We start from the raw sequence: 18,966 nt of genomic DNA on the forward strand, positions 1-18,966 counted from the left end.
AAAAGTTTATTGGGGGAGGGCTGTACTTTACAGTGCTCAGCACGGGGCTGAGGGTGGTATGGCTTTCTGAAAGGGCTTATTCACAGCTTTTCTTTCTCACTTAAGGAATTAAGAGAAAACAGAAAGCTTAAAGGACTGGATGTGCTAATACATACATACATATATATGCATATATAATTTTAGTTATATATAAGCCATTTATACACACACACACACACACACACACACACACGTGCATGCCCCCCCAAACATACATGCATGTGTATGAGAAGGCCTCAGTACCCTGTTTTCCTCCTAGCAGGGCAGGTCTTTTGGACTTTATTCGGAAACAGGGTCTCACTAAATTGCTCACTGATAAGCGTGCACCACCATGCCCGGCTAGGGCAGGCCTTTTGAACTGACATTATTTAAGATGAACTGAGATGTTTCTAAGGGCAGGAAGGAACTCATGGTGAGCTAACACTTTCTGAGTAAGAGCAAGAAGTCTGAGAGAGCCGCCACCCCACGGCCTCCCCAGGCCACCCCACTTCACCACGGCCAGCAGGCGGGTGATCGCTAGTGGCCGAAGACACAGCAGTGCTGAGGCTCCTCCAAGATGCAAGGTCACTCACTCACTACCCCCCACCCCGTGCTCAAAGCAACACCAAGCCACGACCTCTCTTCTACCTGTCCATGCCCCTGTCCACATCTTAATGTGGTAGGGGAGGAAGAATGGTTATTTCTAACCTGGACTGCTTTGGCCTCATTTTGTTAGATTGTCTTATGAAAGCTCAGATGCGGGGAGGGGCGATGGGGAGGGCCCCAGGCTGCATTTGGAGGTGCACCTGGAAGCATACTCAGCCCAGACTCCCATATTGAGTGAAGAGAGCTGTTTACACTCCAAGGTCCCACGGGCTCCAAATCCCGTGCATTAGTGCCTGGGCTGGCCTCAAATGCCAGTTCTTGAAAAGCCTTTCATTTTCCTCTCTCTTCTACTCCACCTGTATGGGATTGCACTTAGGGTCTAGGAACTGCCTCTCTTTAGATGTGCTAAGAGAGTGCCGGGCCATGGAACCACCCAGAGGGCCAGAGGAAGGGCTGAGAAGTGGGTCTCAGAGTCTCCAACACGTCCTGCTATTGAGCCCAGATGCCCTTTCTTCTCCCAAATCCCCGGAGAATGCAGACTTTCGACTGTGGCTGCTCCTTGAGCCCCGCGGAGCACGTCTGTTCAAAAGAACGCAGAGGGACCCTCCTCCCGTCTGGCTGCCGTCCTCTGGGTACTGCCACTTTATCTGCGGTACCTTCCTTTCCTTCCTCTAGATGATGGCAGAGCAGGCACATTGGCTGTGCCTTTCGTTACCTTGGGAACTCCTCTTTCCCTCTGGGAGGCATCGGTGAGCAGCACGTGAATGGTGCATCCTCATGGTCCCCATGGTGAGGAAAACATCTCCATTCAAGTAAGTTTTTGAATTTTCCACAGGAAAACATATTTAGAGCAGCCTCTTCTCTTAAATGCTACTTCATTTTTCCTGGTCCTTCCAATTCTTTTAGCTGGTCTTCCTCATGCCCTCTAACCTTCTCAGACAGAACTCTTAATGAACGCCTCAGGAAGGCTATCAGGCCCTCTACCAACAGCACAGCCTGACCAATCTACGGAACTTTCTCTCATCCCTTTCAGAACCGGCTCCTTGATGGTGCCAGCCACGAGCCCATTAAATACCCAAGAGACAACGTAAGACGGTAGCCAGGCCAGGCATGCGTTTCTTTATTGCACCTCAGGCTACCCAGCTATGAAAGAAGAAAGCACACCTAGATCCATCTGCAATGCTCCTTCCGGCTCTACAGCTCTGTGCTTTTAAAATTTATTCAGAAACTGATACAAAACAAAACAAGAGAATTCTATCATCCCAGCTCACTCCTGCGTCATGATGCCCTTGTGCAGCTCAGCTGGCTGCCTTGTGACTTCTTGTGACAATAAATAAAACCATCCTGCGCACAAATGACGGTGTTCATGCCCTGGCTGCAGAAAGCCCGAATCATAGGTCCCTCAGCTCCAAAGGCCAAAAGGCAAGTTTCTCCTTGGAAGACCACGCACAATCCCTCGTGAGTCACACAGACAGGCTGGCTGATTGTACTATCTTTTTTTTTATATCTCGTATGCTTCTTTCTTTCTCATATTGGGGAAAAAAACCCATCTCTACAGTTTTAGGGATATTAAAATGTGAGTCTCAGCACCTACAATAGGTCAACACATACAAAGATGCGTAGGAACAGAACTGGAGCCACACTCGGACCCTAGGCGTGACCCCGTTATGCTTCATACCAACCAGATCCTCGGGTTGGCTCTGGGCTCTGTGAGTCAGGTGACCATAAAATGATCATCCAAACAGGGAAAGAAAAATTCTGAGTATCAAAGGGGTTGCTGAAAATTAAAAAGCATTAATGAAACTGGGATCTAAGCCAAGACTCCCCCAGGTGAATAACACCATCCTGTCCAGACTGGATGTTACCTATTTATGAGCAACGTCGAAAACTTACAGAGAATCAATAATGAATTTACAAACATGATCACAGAGTTGGCACGCAGTCCCCTCTGGAAATAATTCAATCAGACATCGCCCTCTTGTTTTTCCTCCTGTGTCTCTGGCTTTTTCTCCCTGGTCTTGCCCTGGACTTCCTCTTGCATCCAACCTGTCAAAATTACTTAAAGTTTGCTCCAGGGACCTAATCCTTTTCTCCCCGCTGTGTATCCTTCTTTTCCGCAAGATGATCTCCTCCCCAGGCTGAGGGATCTGTATCCTCAGGACACACCCCAGCTCTGACCTCCACACACAACCATATTCTGAGTGCCGGACTTCTCAACGTGAGCATGCCCCAAATGGGCCCCAGATCTATCCCGTCACTCTCCTTCCAGTCTCCAGGATCCTAAAGCACCTCCATCCCTTCATGTATTTGGACCAGAAACCTGGGAGTTATTCTCAACATTTCCATACTCCTGATCCTGCAGACCTGCAGATGTGGCTCCCAAATGTGTCTTGAATATGTTTGCTCTGTCTGACCCCATGGGCTCACTTTCTCCAAGCATCACTATCTCTCCTGCGGAGTAGGTGCCTCTTGGCAGGCCCATGAGTCTGCCACAATCCCATCTGCACCAGCACACCAACCCGCCTCCTGCCCAACCCATTTCCTACAAGCAGACCAGAGTGACCGTTATAAGATGCGAATGGCTTTGTCTTACTTCTGGTTTGAAAGTTCCCCTGGGCTGCTGCTTCTAAGACTGTCGCCCACCTCTTCCAACGTCATTAACAAGACATCTGATGCCTGGCTTTCACAGAGACCAAGCCCCTCCCCACGTTATGACTTTCTCAATTTGCTCTTCCCTGGGACTGACAGGGTGCCTTCCAGGTCTCCTCACGCTCCTGCACACACAAGCGTGTCTCTGATTTTGCCTGTCTCTTTGCTATGCATTCCTAAAGATCAGTATGAACGCCATTTCTTTGGTGAAGCCTTCCCTTGCCACCTAAAGCAGGTCCCTTAGGGAAACCTGCTCAGTGCCCCTGTAACCTGTAACAAGGAAGACTTGTTAACGTCCTCCTTCTCCAACAGAATGCCAGGCAGGGCAAGGAGCACATCTCTGTGCTGATGATTATTCCTTCTCCTCCTCCTCCTTCTTCATGGTACTAGGGATTGAACCCAGGGGCATTCTACCTCTGATCTATACTCCCAGCCCCCAACCCCATTTTACTTTTTATTTTGAAACAGGGTCTAAGTTGGGGAGGGCCTCGCTAAGTGGCCAAGGCTGGCTACAAACCTGCCATTATCCTGTCTCAGCTTCCCAAGTACTGAGACTACAGGCGTGCACCACCATGCCCGGTGGCTTCTGTGCTGATTCTTGTACCCCAAGGCTCAGGACAGAATTTGTGCATTATAGATTCCCAAAAAGATACTTAACTGAAAGAATAAAAAAGTGGAAAGAAAAAAAGAAAGAGGAGGAGGTGAGATAGAGCGTATTTGTACTTCTTGTTCTTAGCTTATTTTTTTTTTCAGGGTTTTTGTTTTGTTTGTTTTGTTGGTCTTTTTGGAACTAGGGATTGAACCCAGAGGGCTGCATCTGCAAAGCAGGCACTTTGCCACTGAGCTACATCCCCGCCCCAGTATTTATATTTCTGTAGCCTACCCATATATCCTCCACATTCTTCTATTCTAGCTTAGTTCTTGAGACGAGGCAGTGCTATGTTGGCCCAGGCTGAGCTCTGACTCCGTCCCCCTGCCGCATCCTCCTGAGTAGCTGGGATTACAGGAGGGTTCAACCGCACCTGGATCCTCTCAAGTCTTAGTGGGGCAGAAATGGGGGGGGGGGGAGACAGGGAAAGGATAAGGATGAAAACGGTGAGCAATGAGATCAAAGGATTCCTCGTGACTCCTTGGGACTCTTTCACACATCAGTAAGAGGACTTTGGCTTTTGAGAAGAGTTGGTACGCCACCACCTTCTGTCCATTTTTATCTCTAAAATGCCCCAAATGGAGATAATATTTCAGAAAGAAGGAAAAAATGGGAAACTGGGGAAGGGGGAATGAATAACTTGTTTTGTTTGTATAAAGACAAGGAAGGAAGGATTCACACACTTGGGTGTCCTTGTCCCCAGAAAGATTAAAAAAAAAAAAAAAGTGACCTCTGAGGTGCTATCCAGCTCCACATCCTGGGAATCCTATGAAACGTGCAGCATGGAGCCCAAGCCACTGCCAACCTCTTAACCCAATCATGGCATGTTCCCAGACTGAGTCAAAGGTAGCTTCCTTCACCAGATGGGTTTACAACCATGAAACCCTGCATCCCTCAGGGTCCCGGCGAGAATGCCATCTTGTGAGGAGGAAGGAGTCTAGCCTCCCTGCACCACGAAGGCCACTTTAGAATCAACATTCCAGGCTGGGAACAAGTGCTAAGGGTGGGGAATCAACTGAAGCCTGCAATTTAAGGGAACTTAGTTGATCCTGCAAAAGCAATTCAGAATAGAAATGTCAACTATTCCGGGCCTACCTTGCCATGTATTTTTCCCACTAAAACAATATTTTTTATAACATCCAAGTTTCCTTCCACCACATACATACATATATATTATATACAATATATTATGTACTATGTAATATGTATTACATATACACAAAAATTATATATATATTTAATGTGTGTGTGTGTGTTTGTGTGTGTGGTACTGGGAATTGAATGCCAAGGCAGTCTATCTCCAAGCTACATCCCCAGCCTTTTTTTTTCCTTTTTTTTTTTTTTTCCTGAAACAGGGTCTCACTAGGTTGCTGAGAGTTTTGCTACATTGCCGAGGCTGTCCTCAAACCTGTGGTCCTCCTGTCTCTGCCTCCCAAGTACTGGGTTAGAGGCATGCACCATTATGCCTGGTTCCCCACTGCATTTTAGATATCTGGTGTTTTTCCATCTCTTCTCTTTCATTATCCCTGGCTGATCTCATTTTTTATTTGTTTTTTTTTTTTTTTTTTTTTTTTTTTTTTGGTAAGAAGAGACACAACAGAGTTGCTCAGTAGAGACAAGCAGAATTAGGACACAAATAAATAAACAAACAGCTTGGGAGATCAATGTTCAGTAAAACAGACACTTGGTTACTTTCACTAACAGTAGCATTTATAATATATAATGAAAAGGTAGCAGGAATCTCAAGAAGCACACTAAGAGAGGTCTGTTACACTGGCCAAAACCAATGACCATCTTATTTGCTCATAAACCTTTGGAAATAAACCAAAGGGCGATTTATGTGCATTGTCAAATTTGCCAGCAAAGCTACTGCCATAAATTTGGTGAATTTAGTTAATGTGGCTCCCCAGAGTGGAAGGACACAGGCAGATAATTCTCCTCTGAGAATTTCTCTGAGAAATGGTCCAGCGCCCAAAAGGACTATAAAGCTGTTCATTAGTATGAGCCAAAGTTACATGAGACTAATTGAGAGGCCTTCTCATTAATAGTATGTGCCAAAAACAACAGTTGTGCAGTCATTAAAAAAATAATAAAGCTCAGAAATTCACATTAACACCAAATAATAGTTTCCAGACTACTTACATCAGTGTCGGGCCCCTTATCCGCACCCGGACATGAAAAAGTAACAAATTCATGGCACCTCTTGTGAACCACAAAACAGCAAACTGTTGAGAGAAAAGAAGACGAAAATCAGAATGGTCTAGAGTTAGTATACCACTGTTATTTCCCAAACAGGGCGACTTGCTGTTGGAAGTCATTGAAACTTCAGTGTAAATGGACGCTTATGAATAGTAATCAGAAGCCATTTCATTCAAGAATCAGCAACATCTTGTAATGATTGGACTCACAGATAATAATAGTCTTAAAATGCCAGGGATGACAGGGGCCCAGAAGACCTACACTGTAGCTCCTTCTCTCTAACACTGAGAAATGGGGAACTAGAGGTTATGTGATGGAAGGCTTCCCCAGGTATAAACCAGGATTTTTTTTTTTTTAAACTGGAAATCAAACCCAGGGCATTCTGCTTCCCCATCCATGTTTTATTTTTTTCTTTTAAAAGAGGGTCTTGCAAAGTTGCCGAGGCTGGCCTTGAACCTATGATTCTTTTGTCCCAGCCTTCCAGGCACTAGGATTAAAGGTCTGTGCCAGGACACCAGGCTCAGAAGTCAAAATGTAAAGTGCTTTGCAATGTCCTATACCAACATGCATGTACACACAGGCATGCGTATAAAAGCACGCCAGCATTCCATCCTGTGGTTGAAATAAAATATAAATGCAAAGAGAATAACTGATTGCAAAGAATACTCGCATATCCCTACGTGCGGCATGCAGGACTTTCCTCCACAGAATTCTAAACTTCGGGAACTCTTTAAGATATCGACCCAATCTACTGAAAACAGCACTTTGAAGTGCAAGAAAGCTGGGGTGCACCCCAAAACCTTCTTATAGCTGCATGTCTGCTAAAGATGCTGTCACACAATGGGGGGTGGGTCTGAAAATCCAGCAAAATCTGCCCCGTGGCAAATATTTTCCAAGCTCGGCATGGTTTTGATGATTAATTCTGAGGATGAACTGATAATTTGGTAGAGAGGCAACTAAGAGTTGCCATGGATGGTACAACGTGGAGAAGCCAAAGAATACATGGCCTAGTTAGCCTTTCCATCAGAGCTTGAAGTCTAGCTCCAAAGTGCAGCCTCTGGCTAGCGCTCTGTCGGTCTTTGTTGAACAATAAAAGTGTGCAAAGGTCCTTGGGAGTATCGGGGTTAATTCTACCATCTCCACTGCACGCTGTGGTTTGAATGTTTGTGCCCTGGATGTCATTGTAATCATGTTGAGAGGTGGAATTTGGGGAGATGACTGGACCGTGAGGATTTGGCCCCATGGGGGGAATCAGCGCCATTATAAAAGGGCCAGTTCAGTGCTCCCCCCCTCACTTCGTCCTCTTCCACCCATCAAGTGAACGCATGGTTTTGCTCCCTCTGGAAGAGGCTGTGAGAACACTCAGAGTACAGCATGCTGAACTTGGCTTCCCAGCCTCTCCAGGACTGCAAGCAAAGACATTCCTGTTCCTTATAAATCACCAATCTCAGACATTCTGCTGTGGCACCAGGAAGCAACCAAGAACTGCACCCAGAAGGCTACGACGTCTCCCACTCCTGGCTCCTGGGCTCTTGTCTTCTCTCAATGACTCTAAGGCAACTCCCTGCCCCTGAGTTGTTAGTACAGGAGAGGAGGGTCAAAGCCGGGGAGCTGGCTAAGTGGGCGGGAAAGGAAAGTAGGGTTTCCAAGAACTGAGCCCTAGGGGAGGAGACCCAGCCCTGAGCCAACACAAGAGGGCACTTAGAGGGTCTGAGAGGCCAGGAAGAAATTCAGAATGTTTCTGATAAGCCTTGGAAGCCACTGAAAGGCTTTAAGCAAGGTCAAACACAACAACAGCCAAGCGTTAGAAGTACAAATGATGACCACAGCATCGAACAGAAAGGATGTGGGGCCAGAAGGCCCAGGGAGAAGCCTCGTGCAGGGTCCGGGTCTGAACACAGCTGCCCATCATTGCTGAGATACGGGATTATCAGATGCCAGAGGTACCACAAAGGAACTGACGGGGCCTGCTGACTGGCCACTGAATATCCTTTGCTCAGCATCCTATTGTACGCCAGGCACTGTGTTTAGACTCATCACATGCATTATCAAACTGGATCCTCAGAAGGACACTGCTTAACACACTTCAATGGACACAGTTTCGGATGGAAAGACCTTATACAGAGCCCCAGCAACTAGCACTGTTGTAAGCAGACAGTGTGTGTGTGTGTGTGTGTGTGTGTGTGTGTGCGCACGCGCGCACGCATGCGCGCATTGGTGGAGGTAAGTGGGTATTAGGAACTGCACCCAGGGTATTCTACCTCTACCTCTGAGCCATACTCCCAGCCCTAATTTATTTTTTATTTATTTATTTTTGCAGATACTGGGGGTGGAACCCAGGGGCATTCTACCTCTGAACCACATCCCCAGCCCTATTTTTTAATTCTTTATTTTGAAATGGCATCTCAGTGAGTTGCAAAGGCCTCATTAAGTAGTAGCTGAGACTGTCCACAAACTGGGATCCTCCTGTCTCAGCCTCCCAAATGCTGGAATTACAAGCGTGCACCGCCACGCCCGGCTATTTTTTTTATTTTGAAACAGGGTCTCACTAAGTTGGTGAGGCTGGCCACAAACCTATGATCTTCTTTCCCCAGCCTCCGGGGTACTGATTATAGGTGTGCACCACCATGGCCGGCTGAGGATGAGTATTTATGAATGAGAGAGAGGAAGGGAAGCAGACAGAGAGACAGATGAATGGACCAAGAGCAAATGAGCGCCTTGCCTACACATACAGGTTCATATAAACTGCGAGGATGAAGATGCGGACATTCTGTATCAGGAAAGTAGAATTAGGGATGATTATGAAGGGGGAATCATCCACAGAAAAGGAATGAAGGTATCATCCAGCGAGCATCGTTTAAAGGGGGCGCTGCCCTGGGCTCACATAGGGCAGCGTACCTGCCCGCCCAGTGCACCTACCCGCCTGCAGGGCAGAGGCAGGGGCAGGAGGAGGTAAGTGGGTGGCACAGGAAGGGCCCCTGGTGCCCAGACAGCGCTGAGACGGTCGAAGGGCAGCCCTGAGCTCCTCAGAGCCCTCCAGGAGACACCTTTCCATTGCCTGCTGCTAAAAGCCTCTAGATTGCAAAACTCTCCACCAATAGGATAGATAATGAAGCAGCTCTGTGAAGGCACAAATTAATCTGATCTGTTCACTGCCCCCAGGCACAAAGCCATCTTTCATTCACTGGAATCAGGAAGATCAATTACTAACAGAAAAGGGGTTAGCGGGGCATGATTCCCTGGTCACGGTTTACTATGCAGATGATGTTTTGAGTGGAAAATAAGTATTCTGATTTCCTGCTTAATCGCTGAAACACTCAGGTCTGTCATCCTTTTTATTTTTTGAAACCATCTCCACATTCAGATCAACGCTGTTAAGAGAACCCTTGTTTCGCAAATCCCTTTGGAAAGACAATTTTGTTGTTGTTGTTGTTATTTGGTTGGTTTCTGTCATTTCTATCTGCATTTATTTGTATCATTAATGCAGTTCTGTATCTCCAGATAGAAGTATCTCCATTACATGCCTCCAATGATTTAAATTTTATCCTGAGATGAACTAGGCCTTCCCAGCTCAGAAAAATACACAGGGGCAGCAAAATCCCCCAAATTTCAGCCTCCTGGCCTTGGGAGCCCCTCCCCATTCCGTCCCCAGAAGCTTCCAATTCAATGAATGGATTTACCCATGGGGAGGCACACAGAAAGGTCATGTGTTTCTAGAAGCCACTCACAGAAGTGGGTTCATTAAGAAATAAAGACCCCATAAGGCCTATTCAAAAACTTGAGACATAAAATGGATGATGTCCAAAGGGGCAGGGGAAAGAACAGCGGTGCCCATGCTCGAGTGACCTGCCCCCAACCCCAGAGAGGGGACAGGGAGGAGGGCCTTGAAACTGGGCTGACTCTGGCCAGGAGAGGCTGCCCCAGAAAATCCAGCCATGGCCAGAGACTCCAAAAATGGTTGGCCTTGACCTCTGGTTTCAAGTTACAAACTAAACTGGGTCATGCATATTTTGTAAGACAATATAATCAAAACCCTGGAGAGGTCTTGCTCCCTTGGAGGGCAAAGAAGACTGGCTCAGTCAAGTAAGAGAAAGCGCCGGGCTTACGTGGAGATGGCCAGCAAAGGCTTTGTTTCTGGCTACATATGAGGAGATATTATTTTTATTGGTTTTTTCGTTTAATTTGTGAAGGGATTCCGCTTACCATTTTATGTGGAGCAAGGGGAATGGAGAAGGGGAAATAAGGTGATACCTGTCACACTGTGTATCTCCAATAAGTATCTTCCTGACCTTGGCAGGCAGGAGGGTAACTTAAAGATGGAAGGAAAAGGAGACATAAATCACGGCAGATTTTTCCTGCTCTGAGGTGTCTTGGGGGCCAGACTCTTGGCCCTTGAACAATCCTGTGCTTCAGAAGCAAAGGCCGTCCAGCAAGACTCCTAGATGGAGCCTCTTTTTCAACGACTATGGGTCACCTGGGTGTTTCTGTAGCCAAATAAGAGATTTGAAAATAGGAAGAGCTTAAACACTCAGAGTGAGTCTTCGTCCCATTATCTGCTACGCACATAATCACTGTCCTCATATCCTCTGTGACACGATGGTGTGGCCCAGCAGAAATGGATGACGCCCACATCGCCCTGAGCCAATGACAAGTGTAAAAAAAGGGTAACTGAGAGCCCAGGCGGGGCCGTGCGTCCCTCCACCCCACGACTTGACTCAACGGAGGAAACGCGCAGCCTGGCCATCCTCATTTCGTGCCCATCTTGCTTATGGAGGTAAATACGCTAAATACAAATTAAGAGCTCTAATTAAATATACATAAATAAAAATTAAGGATTTTCTCCATCCATCAAAAGCATATTTTAGAAATAGAACAAAGAACAGTCACCTCATTTGGGCCCAGAAATTCATACAGTTTTCAAATAAAAGAATAGATGTGCGTTGTGAAGTTGTCTTGTTGATAGTAACAGTAGTTCTCAAGTCATGCCTGTTAAGTTTGACGAGAAAAAACAACAACAAAGGATGTTCTGAAAGTAAAAAAAAAAAAAAAAAAAGCAAAACAACACAAGAAACATAGCACTCCCTTCAGATAATGCTCCTGAACTTGGTAAGAATTCACTTGGCTCCAATGATTCTTGGCCCGTTAAATACAGGTGGGGACCTAGGAGTTGTTTCTGTGTCAAGAGCTATCGTCCTGCAGATAGATGCCTGGGGCTTCTGATCTTGCCATGTTTCCTAGAGAGATCCTGAGCAAGTAAGTCCTGAAGCTCCATTCATGCATGGAATCTGACCCTGTCCCCAGAGAAAAAGAACAGCAGTAGCCTGGTGAACTGACGAAAAAAGAATCAGTGGTAGCAGCGTACGATCCTAGTCAACCCCTGCGAGTTCTTCCTTACGACCATCACCCGCCAATGATGACCCCACAAATCAATAAGCCTAGCAGTAGTTCGAACCGAAGGGGAAAGTCTAAAGTAATCAATCACTACTTAGTACTCAATAGGATGGCTACTATATCTTTAAAAAGAAAGAAAAGGTAAAATGAAAAATGCTGGCAAAGATACAGAGAAACTGGAGCCCACATCCATTGTTTTGGGGAAAATAAAATAGGACAGGTACTGTGTGAAAACATTGAACATAGGACCCACCGATTCCTTCCTAGGCAGAGACTGAAAAAGAATTGAAGGCAGGTACTGAAACAAGTGTGTGCACACCAAAGTTCACAGACGCTCTATGATCCCCAAGAGTCAAAAGGCAGTACCAACCCAAATGTCTATCAATGGATAAACAGACAAACAAAAGGTGTTAGGTACCTATGTTGGCATACTATTCAGCCCTGAAAAGAAAAAAATGCTAGCGCAGGCAATAATGTAGATAGACCGTGAACATATGCTAAGAGAAATCAGCCACAAAAGAAAGAACAAATATTATATGTCTCTGCCTATGTATGAGACTCTAGAATATGCAAATCCATGCAGATGAAAAGAGAAAACAGCTTATCAAGGTCTAGGGGAGGAGAGAATCAGGAGCTGATAATTAATGGGTTCAGAGTTTCCGTCTGAAAAAACTCACACACACACACAAAAAAAAAATTCTGGAAAAGGATAGTGGCGGTGATGGTTGTATAACATGGTAAACAAACTTAATATTACCTCAATAAATACTTTAAAGACTACAGCAAGAGCAATAATTTTGAAGTTATAAATAAGAGGGAGAATAGGAAGGGTTGTAATTGTAGTTTACGCGGATTTCCATAACTATTTACGTTCACAGTTGACTTTCACTCAAAACTCAAGAAAGAGTACCAAGAAAGAGTGTTTGCTTCTGTTCCACAAAATTCTAAATAAAATCAATGGCAGAGTAGAGTGCACCTAGGGAAAGGTCACAGTGGAGGTGGAGACAGGAGGATTGCGCAGGTTCGAAGCCAGCCTCACTGGCTTAAGAGACCCTGTTTCCAAATAAAAATATAAAAAATGGGTCTGGGAGTGTAGCCCAGAGGTAGAAGGGCTTCCAGGAACCCTAGTACCACCAAAATAATAATAATAATAATAATAATAATAATAATAATAATAATAATAATATTATTATTATTATTATTATTTTCTTTTCACACTCAAATTCAAATCATTTCAAATTCAGGTTATGGTTGTGTAAAATGAAACATACGCATAAAAATTCCCTATTATCCAAAATTAATGGGAAAAAAGGCCACAATACAACAAATTCTGAATTCGAGGAAGAACTTACTGAACTGCAGAGTAAGACTGGTAGCTAAGTTTCCCCGAGTCCTTTTCTTTTTAAATACATAAATGCCTGCCATCATGCGAGATGGTTTTAATTAAATTTTGATTAGCTGGAAGGGATTAATGGAAGGTAACGTCACATCAAAATACAATGAAATGAAAATCCCCGAGGAGAGTCAACCGTGCTCGGCTTTGCAGGGGGGAGTCATGAAAAATGGAGTTTATATTATATTTGCACATTAAAAGAAAATTATCAGTTTCAGATTTGTGACAATGAAAATAGTCTTCTCCTGGGATACATGTTAAAGTTGTATGAAAACAAATCACATCAGCGTGCCCTGTCAAACAGGCTAAGGAATGTCACTCTTCAGAGGACAGGCTGGCTCTGCCCTTAAACATGTGCATAACTCCCCAGAAACTCTTTCAAAACCCCTAGTAACCCCATTTCTTTCTTTCTTTCTTTCCTTTTTTTTTTTTTTTTTTTTTTTGGTGGTACTAGGAATGGAACCCTTCTACCTCCAGGCTACACTCCCAGGCCTATTTTATATTTTTATGTGAAAACAGGGTCTCTTAAGTCAGCGAGGGGCCTCGAACCTGCGCGATCCTCCTGTCTCCGCCTCCCAAGTTCAGGGATTACAAACGTACACCACCACGCCTGGCTCAGGAACCCCATTTCTGAGCAGGTGTCCGTCCCCCTTTTCTTTTTCTTCAAGAGAGTCGTCTTTTCTTTTTTTTTTTTTTTTTTTTTTTTTTTTTGGTGTTACTGGGGGTGGAACCCAGAGGCTTTCTACCTTTGACCTATACTCCCAGACCTATTTTATATTTTACTTGGAAACAGGGTGTCACTAAGTTGCTGAGAGCCTCACTGAGTAGCTGAGGCTGGCTTCGAACCTGTGCGATCCTCCTGTCTCAGCCTCCCAAGCGCGGGGATTACAAGCGTGCGCCACCACGCCCGGCTCCCAGACCTATTTTAAACTTTATTTGGAAACAGGGTCTCACTAAGTAGCTGATGCTGGCTTCGAACCTGTGTGATCCTCCTGTCTCAGCCTCCCAAGCGCGGGGATTACAAGCGTGCGCCACCACGCCCAGCAAGAGAATCGTCTTTATCTCTCTCCTCACTTTCCTTAATTTCACCGAGAACTCTTGGGTCTCCGTTTATTCTTTGAATTCCTCCCTGGTTAGATCTGAGATCTACATTGAAGAACTGAGAGATTGAGGGAAAAGGGATTGGAGGATGTACCCCAAGTCACTGACAGCAGCAACTGGGCAAAAGGCGTTAGCATCGTGCCACCAAAGGGGATCGAGGAGGGAGAGAAGCAGCTCTCGGGGCCAGCGTGGCATTTCCCCTCCCGGGCCAGCGTGGCATTTCCCCTCCCCAGTATGTGAACAAGGAAGGACCCTTTGAAAATGTCATTCTTCGTCGGGCGTGGTGGTGCACGCTTGTAATCCGCCGGGCGTGGTGGCGCACACTTGTAATCCCTGCGCTTGGGAGGTGGAGATAGAGGATCATGCAGGTTTGAAGCCAACCGTGCTGGCTTAAGAGACCCTGTTTCGAAATTTTAAAAAATATATAAAATAGGTCTGGGAATGTAGCCCTAAGGTAGAAGGGCTTCCAGGAACCCCAGTAGCACCAAAAAGAAAGAAAGAAAGAAAGAAAGAAAGAAAGAAAGAAAGAAAGAAAGAAAGAAAGAAAGAAAGAAAGAAAGGAAAATGTCATTCTTCACATACTCCTAAACTTTCATCTATACCAAAAAATCTAAAATCTGTGTATACACACATTCAATACACACATTCATATCCCACCCACTTTTATTGCTTGTGGTTGGTTGGATTGGGTTTGAGTTATTTATTTTTTATATGTGTAATAAAAAAGAGGATCTCAGACAGGTTGTGAGAAACCAAAGGGTATGTAAGACTGACCTTGGACTTGAAGGCTTGCAGCCCAGGTATGGTACAGGATGGAGGAGAAACTACTTTTTGTGTCATCATGTAAAAATGTATGTGATCAAAACTTAGAATGTAAATACATTAGATGTGATATTGCAAGCGTGCTCCGACATTTTTTTTTCTCCATTAGTCAACAGCCATTGGGATTTTCTTTGGAAAGAAGACTTTGTCAGATATAATTAGTGAAGGTGGGTTCATAGTGGTATGTGAGTGAACCCCTGACCCAAATGTGACTGGTATCCCAATTTAAAAAAAAAAAAAAAAAAAAGGAAGCCGGGCGTGGTGGCGCAAGCTTGTAATCCCAGCATTTGGGAGGCTGAGACAGGAGGAAGCAGTTCGCAGGCAGCTTCAGCTACTTAGTGAGGCCCTTTGGAACTCAGTGAGACCCTGTTTCAAAATAAAGAATAAAAAATAGGGCAGGGGGCGTAGCTTGGAGATCGAATCCATCCCCAGACCCCTCCCCGACCCGAAAAAAAAGGGGTTTGGATCTAGACACACTGGGAGAGCATCAGGTGGAGGCAGAGACTATAGAGATGCTTCTGCAGGTCAGAGGGTACCAATGACCACCAGCAAGCAGCCAGAAGCCAGCAGGGAGTCAGAGAAGGAACCAACTCTGCCAACGGCCGGCCTTCAGAACTGAAGATCAACAAACTTTCTTTAAGCTACCACTTCGTGGCACCTCGTTACAGCAGCTTTCACAAACTAATACACACCAACACAGTTTCTAAATGCAAATGACTCAGTACATGAAAATTAAATGATATGATCCAGAGCAAGCGATTAGAGACATAAGATGTTCTTCTCGCCGACTGCATGGGTCAGCGCAGACATGTTCCTTAAGTTTATCTGTGTCAGCAATGAATACCGAGGACACCATTAGTCCAAAGCAGGCATGAGCTATTAACAAACGGATTTATTAGGGTTCTGTTAATACTTACATGGGGATAAAAGGCGGTCCCACAAAGATCAGAGATGATTACGAGCTAAAAGAAAAAAGTCATTCAAGCCTAAGTTGCTGATGGGAAATGGAAATTATGTAATTCGAAAATATCTGTGCACTTGTACAGGCAAGACTACCTGCTCATGATTATGAATGAGTTTAATAAAGTCAGAACTCTGGTGGGGTTCAACACGGAAGTGTAATCAGAAGTCCAAGTTAAAACCACTGGCTTTTTGGTGTGTTCTGCCTAATATCCCAGCTGGTATCAGCAACCATGACTATTGGTGACCACTTGCGGGTGAGGCCCGCGGTTCTAAGCACTTCCTAGATCTTTAGTAGTGAGATAAGTAGGTAGGTCCCGCACAAGTGTACGACCACCCAAGAAACACCTGAAATCTTCACGAGATCAGGAGCCCAGCGAAGTGCCCTGTGGCACTGACTTTGATCCAGGATACTATAAACCTACTTATTTATGTATTTACTTATTTATGTGTTTATTGGTGCACTGACTATGGGGCCCAGGGGCATTCTATTTTGAGATACACCCCCTGCCCTATTTCATTCTGAAAACAATCTTGATGAGTTGCTAAGGGTCTCACTAAGTTGCCAAAGCTGACCAAGGACCTATGGCAATCCTCCTGCCTCAGGCTCCCGAGTACCGGGAGTACAGGTGTGCGCCACCACGCCTGGATGAATAGGACTAATTTAAAGCTAGTAAATGTCACTGAGGGTCTAAGAATAACGGAATCAGAGAAGCGTTCCGAAAGACTCTACTGTTGTAGTTTTGAAACTGTGCTCCCTGGAGGCCTTGGGCGTGGGGTGGGGGGAGAGTAAGGAGGCCACAGCCCTGTTCTTTCTTCTCTCATTTGGACCCAGCCTACAAGTTTTGTGCCTAAGTAAACACTGGGATGCAGTAACCACCTAGTAAAAAGTAAACATCCTTAGCTTACACGTGTTTAGTAAACAGACCACTTGGTTGCAAACTCAAAGGCAAGGGCAAGAACCATGTCTACCTTTCTGGTACTTATAATTTCACAAGTAATATCTGATCCACTTTCAAAACAAAGTTGTATGTGTTTGGCCACTTCTTCCACAGATACCCAGGAAGCTCCTAGCCGAACTCCAGAATGCTCAGCACGTACCTCTAGCACTTATAAAGCACAATAATTTCAGGGATCGCTTAGAAGAAATTGTGGGAGTCTTGAATGTGATTTTTTTTTTATTGAACCCAGGGATATTCTACCTCTGAGCTACACCTCACTGCTACCCTAACCTTTTTGATTTATTTATTTATTTATTTATTTATTTATTGCGGGTTTGGGGATGGGACCCAGGGGCATTTGACCTCCAAGCTACACCCCCTGCCCTATTATTTTATTCTTTATTTTGAAACCGGGTCTCACTGAGTTGCAGAGGGTCTCACTAAGTAGCTGAGGATGTCTGTGAATCGCGACAGGTCTCAGCCTCCCAACTGCTAGGATTACAAGCGTGCACCACCACGCCCGGCTTATTTTTTTTATTTTAAAACAGGGTCTCACTAAGCAGCTGAAGCTGGTCTCCAAGTTGTGATCCTCCTGTCTCAGCCTCCCAAGTACTCGAATTACAGGTGCATGCCACCACATCCTGCTTGAATGCGATTTCAAGAAGGATGCTATGGTGGGACACAAGGGTTCCTCGCAGGAAGAGGTGGACCGGCGCCGTCTAGCTTGGGAACTGGAGGCTCAGGGTTGTTCACGGAGCTTAGCAAGAAGCTGAGGAAGGAAGAAACAGAGGCCGTAGGTAGAAAGCCACACACACACACACACACACACACAGAGGAATCCAGGGCTTCTACAGTTCTGTTTTGGCCGTGTCATTACAAGGCTCTTGTGGATGAGTTGAGGAGAAAGCGTTTCATATTTCAGGCAGCCAGTGTGGGAATGGGATGGAACTGTCTCAGAATGGACAGGCAGATGCTGAAGTTTCTTTAGAAAGGCGAGGCACGCCCAGCGGAAACGTGGTACAAGGCTGCTCCTAAAATTAGAGGCCGCCACAAACCAGTGATAATTTTTAATTCTTACAGATAAATACATGCAGGAACCTTCCATAAATAAAATGCTTCCATTGTGTCCCGATTACATTCAGCTTGGGTGACAGATTCTATTCCCATTATTATGCAAATTTTTACCCTTGTAGCATTTCCCCTCTGCTTATCTTGAGGAGCAATTCAAAAAGGAGTCCCGTACACTAATTACCTCTCTTTTATCAAGGATGGTGAAAACTAATAAAGCATCAGGGATGTGGACCACCACATAATTACAAAGCAACAAGCCAGAAGCTTCCAAAAAGGAAACCCAAAGGTACCCGACAGATTCTAGTGCCCACGCTTAACAACTGGGGTGGTGAGCGACTGGGTGAAGGAAGGATATCACACAAATAAGGACATTATTACATCAAAAACAGTGGAGAAGAAAGGAGAAGTTTAAAAAAGAAAAAAACTGAGTGTGGTGGCGCAGGCTTGTAATCCCAGCATTCGGGAGGCTGAGACAGGAGGCTCCAGGTTCGTGGACAGCCTCAGCTACTTAGTGAGGCCCTTGGCAACTCAGTGAGACCCTGTTTCAAAATAAAGAATAAAAAGTAGGGCTGGGAGTATAGCTTGGAGATAGAATGCCCCTGGGTTCAATCCCAAGTACTGCGCACAAAAAGAAAAGAAAAGAAGAGAAAAGAAAAGAAAAGAAAAATCAGTGTAACAGGACAAATATATTTCCAAACTTCATGCCAGAAAATATAAGGAAAGCAAACTTTAAAATAAATAAATAAATATTATAAATTTCAATCCAGAATTTCAAAAACAAATTTTTTTATTTATTTTTTTGGTGGTAGGGGGTTCCTGGAAACCCTTCTACCTCTGGGCTACACGCTACACTCCCAGACCTATTTTTATACTTTTTTATTTGGAAACAGGGTCTCTTAAGCCAGCACGGCTGGCTTCGAACCTGCGCGATCCTCCTGTCTCCGCCTCCCAAGCGTGCGCCACCACATCTGGCTCCCAAAATGCTTTTTTGATCTACAATGCTTCAAAAAAAAAAAAAAAACTTGCAACTATTTTCTGATTTTTAAAATATATGTACGCAGCCGGGCGTGGTGGCGCACGCTTGTAATCCCCACGCCTGGGAGGCGGAGACAGGAGGATCGCGCAGGTTCGAAGCCAGCCGCGCGCGCTGGCTTAGGAGACCCTGT

General features: G+C 45.2%; 1 protein-coding gene across 1 annotated transcript in view; it reads right to left on the reverse strand.

Moving 5' to 3' along the window:
* PRKCA (protein kinase C alpha) overlaps positions 1-18,966 on the reverse strand; it is a gene marked incomplete at both ends in the record, with an annotated part of 433,234 nt that overhangs the window by 253,461 nt on the left and 160,807 nt on the right. The window contains one exon of the mRNA XM_080714110.1: positions 6,065-6,147. Within this exon, the coding sequence (XP_080570236.1) occupies positions 6,065-6,147 (83 nt within the window). The remainder of the gene's footprint in view (positions 1-6,064; positions 6,148-18,966) is intronic.

The sequence above is a fragment of the Muscardinus avellanarius genome, assembly GCF_963383645.1.
Source record: "Muscardinus avellanarius genome assembly, chromosome: 16".
Classification (NCBI taxonomy): Eukaryota; Metazoa; Chordata; class Mammalia; order Rodentia; family Gliridae; genus Muscardinus; species Muscardinus avellanarius.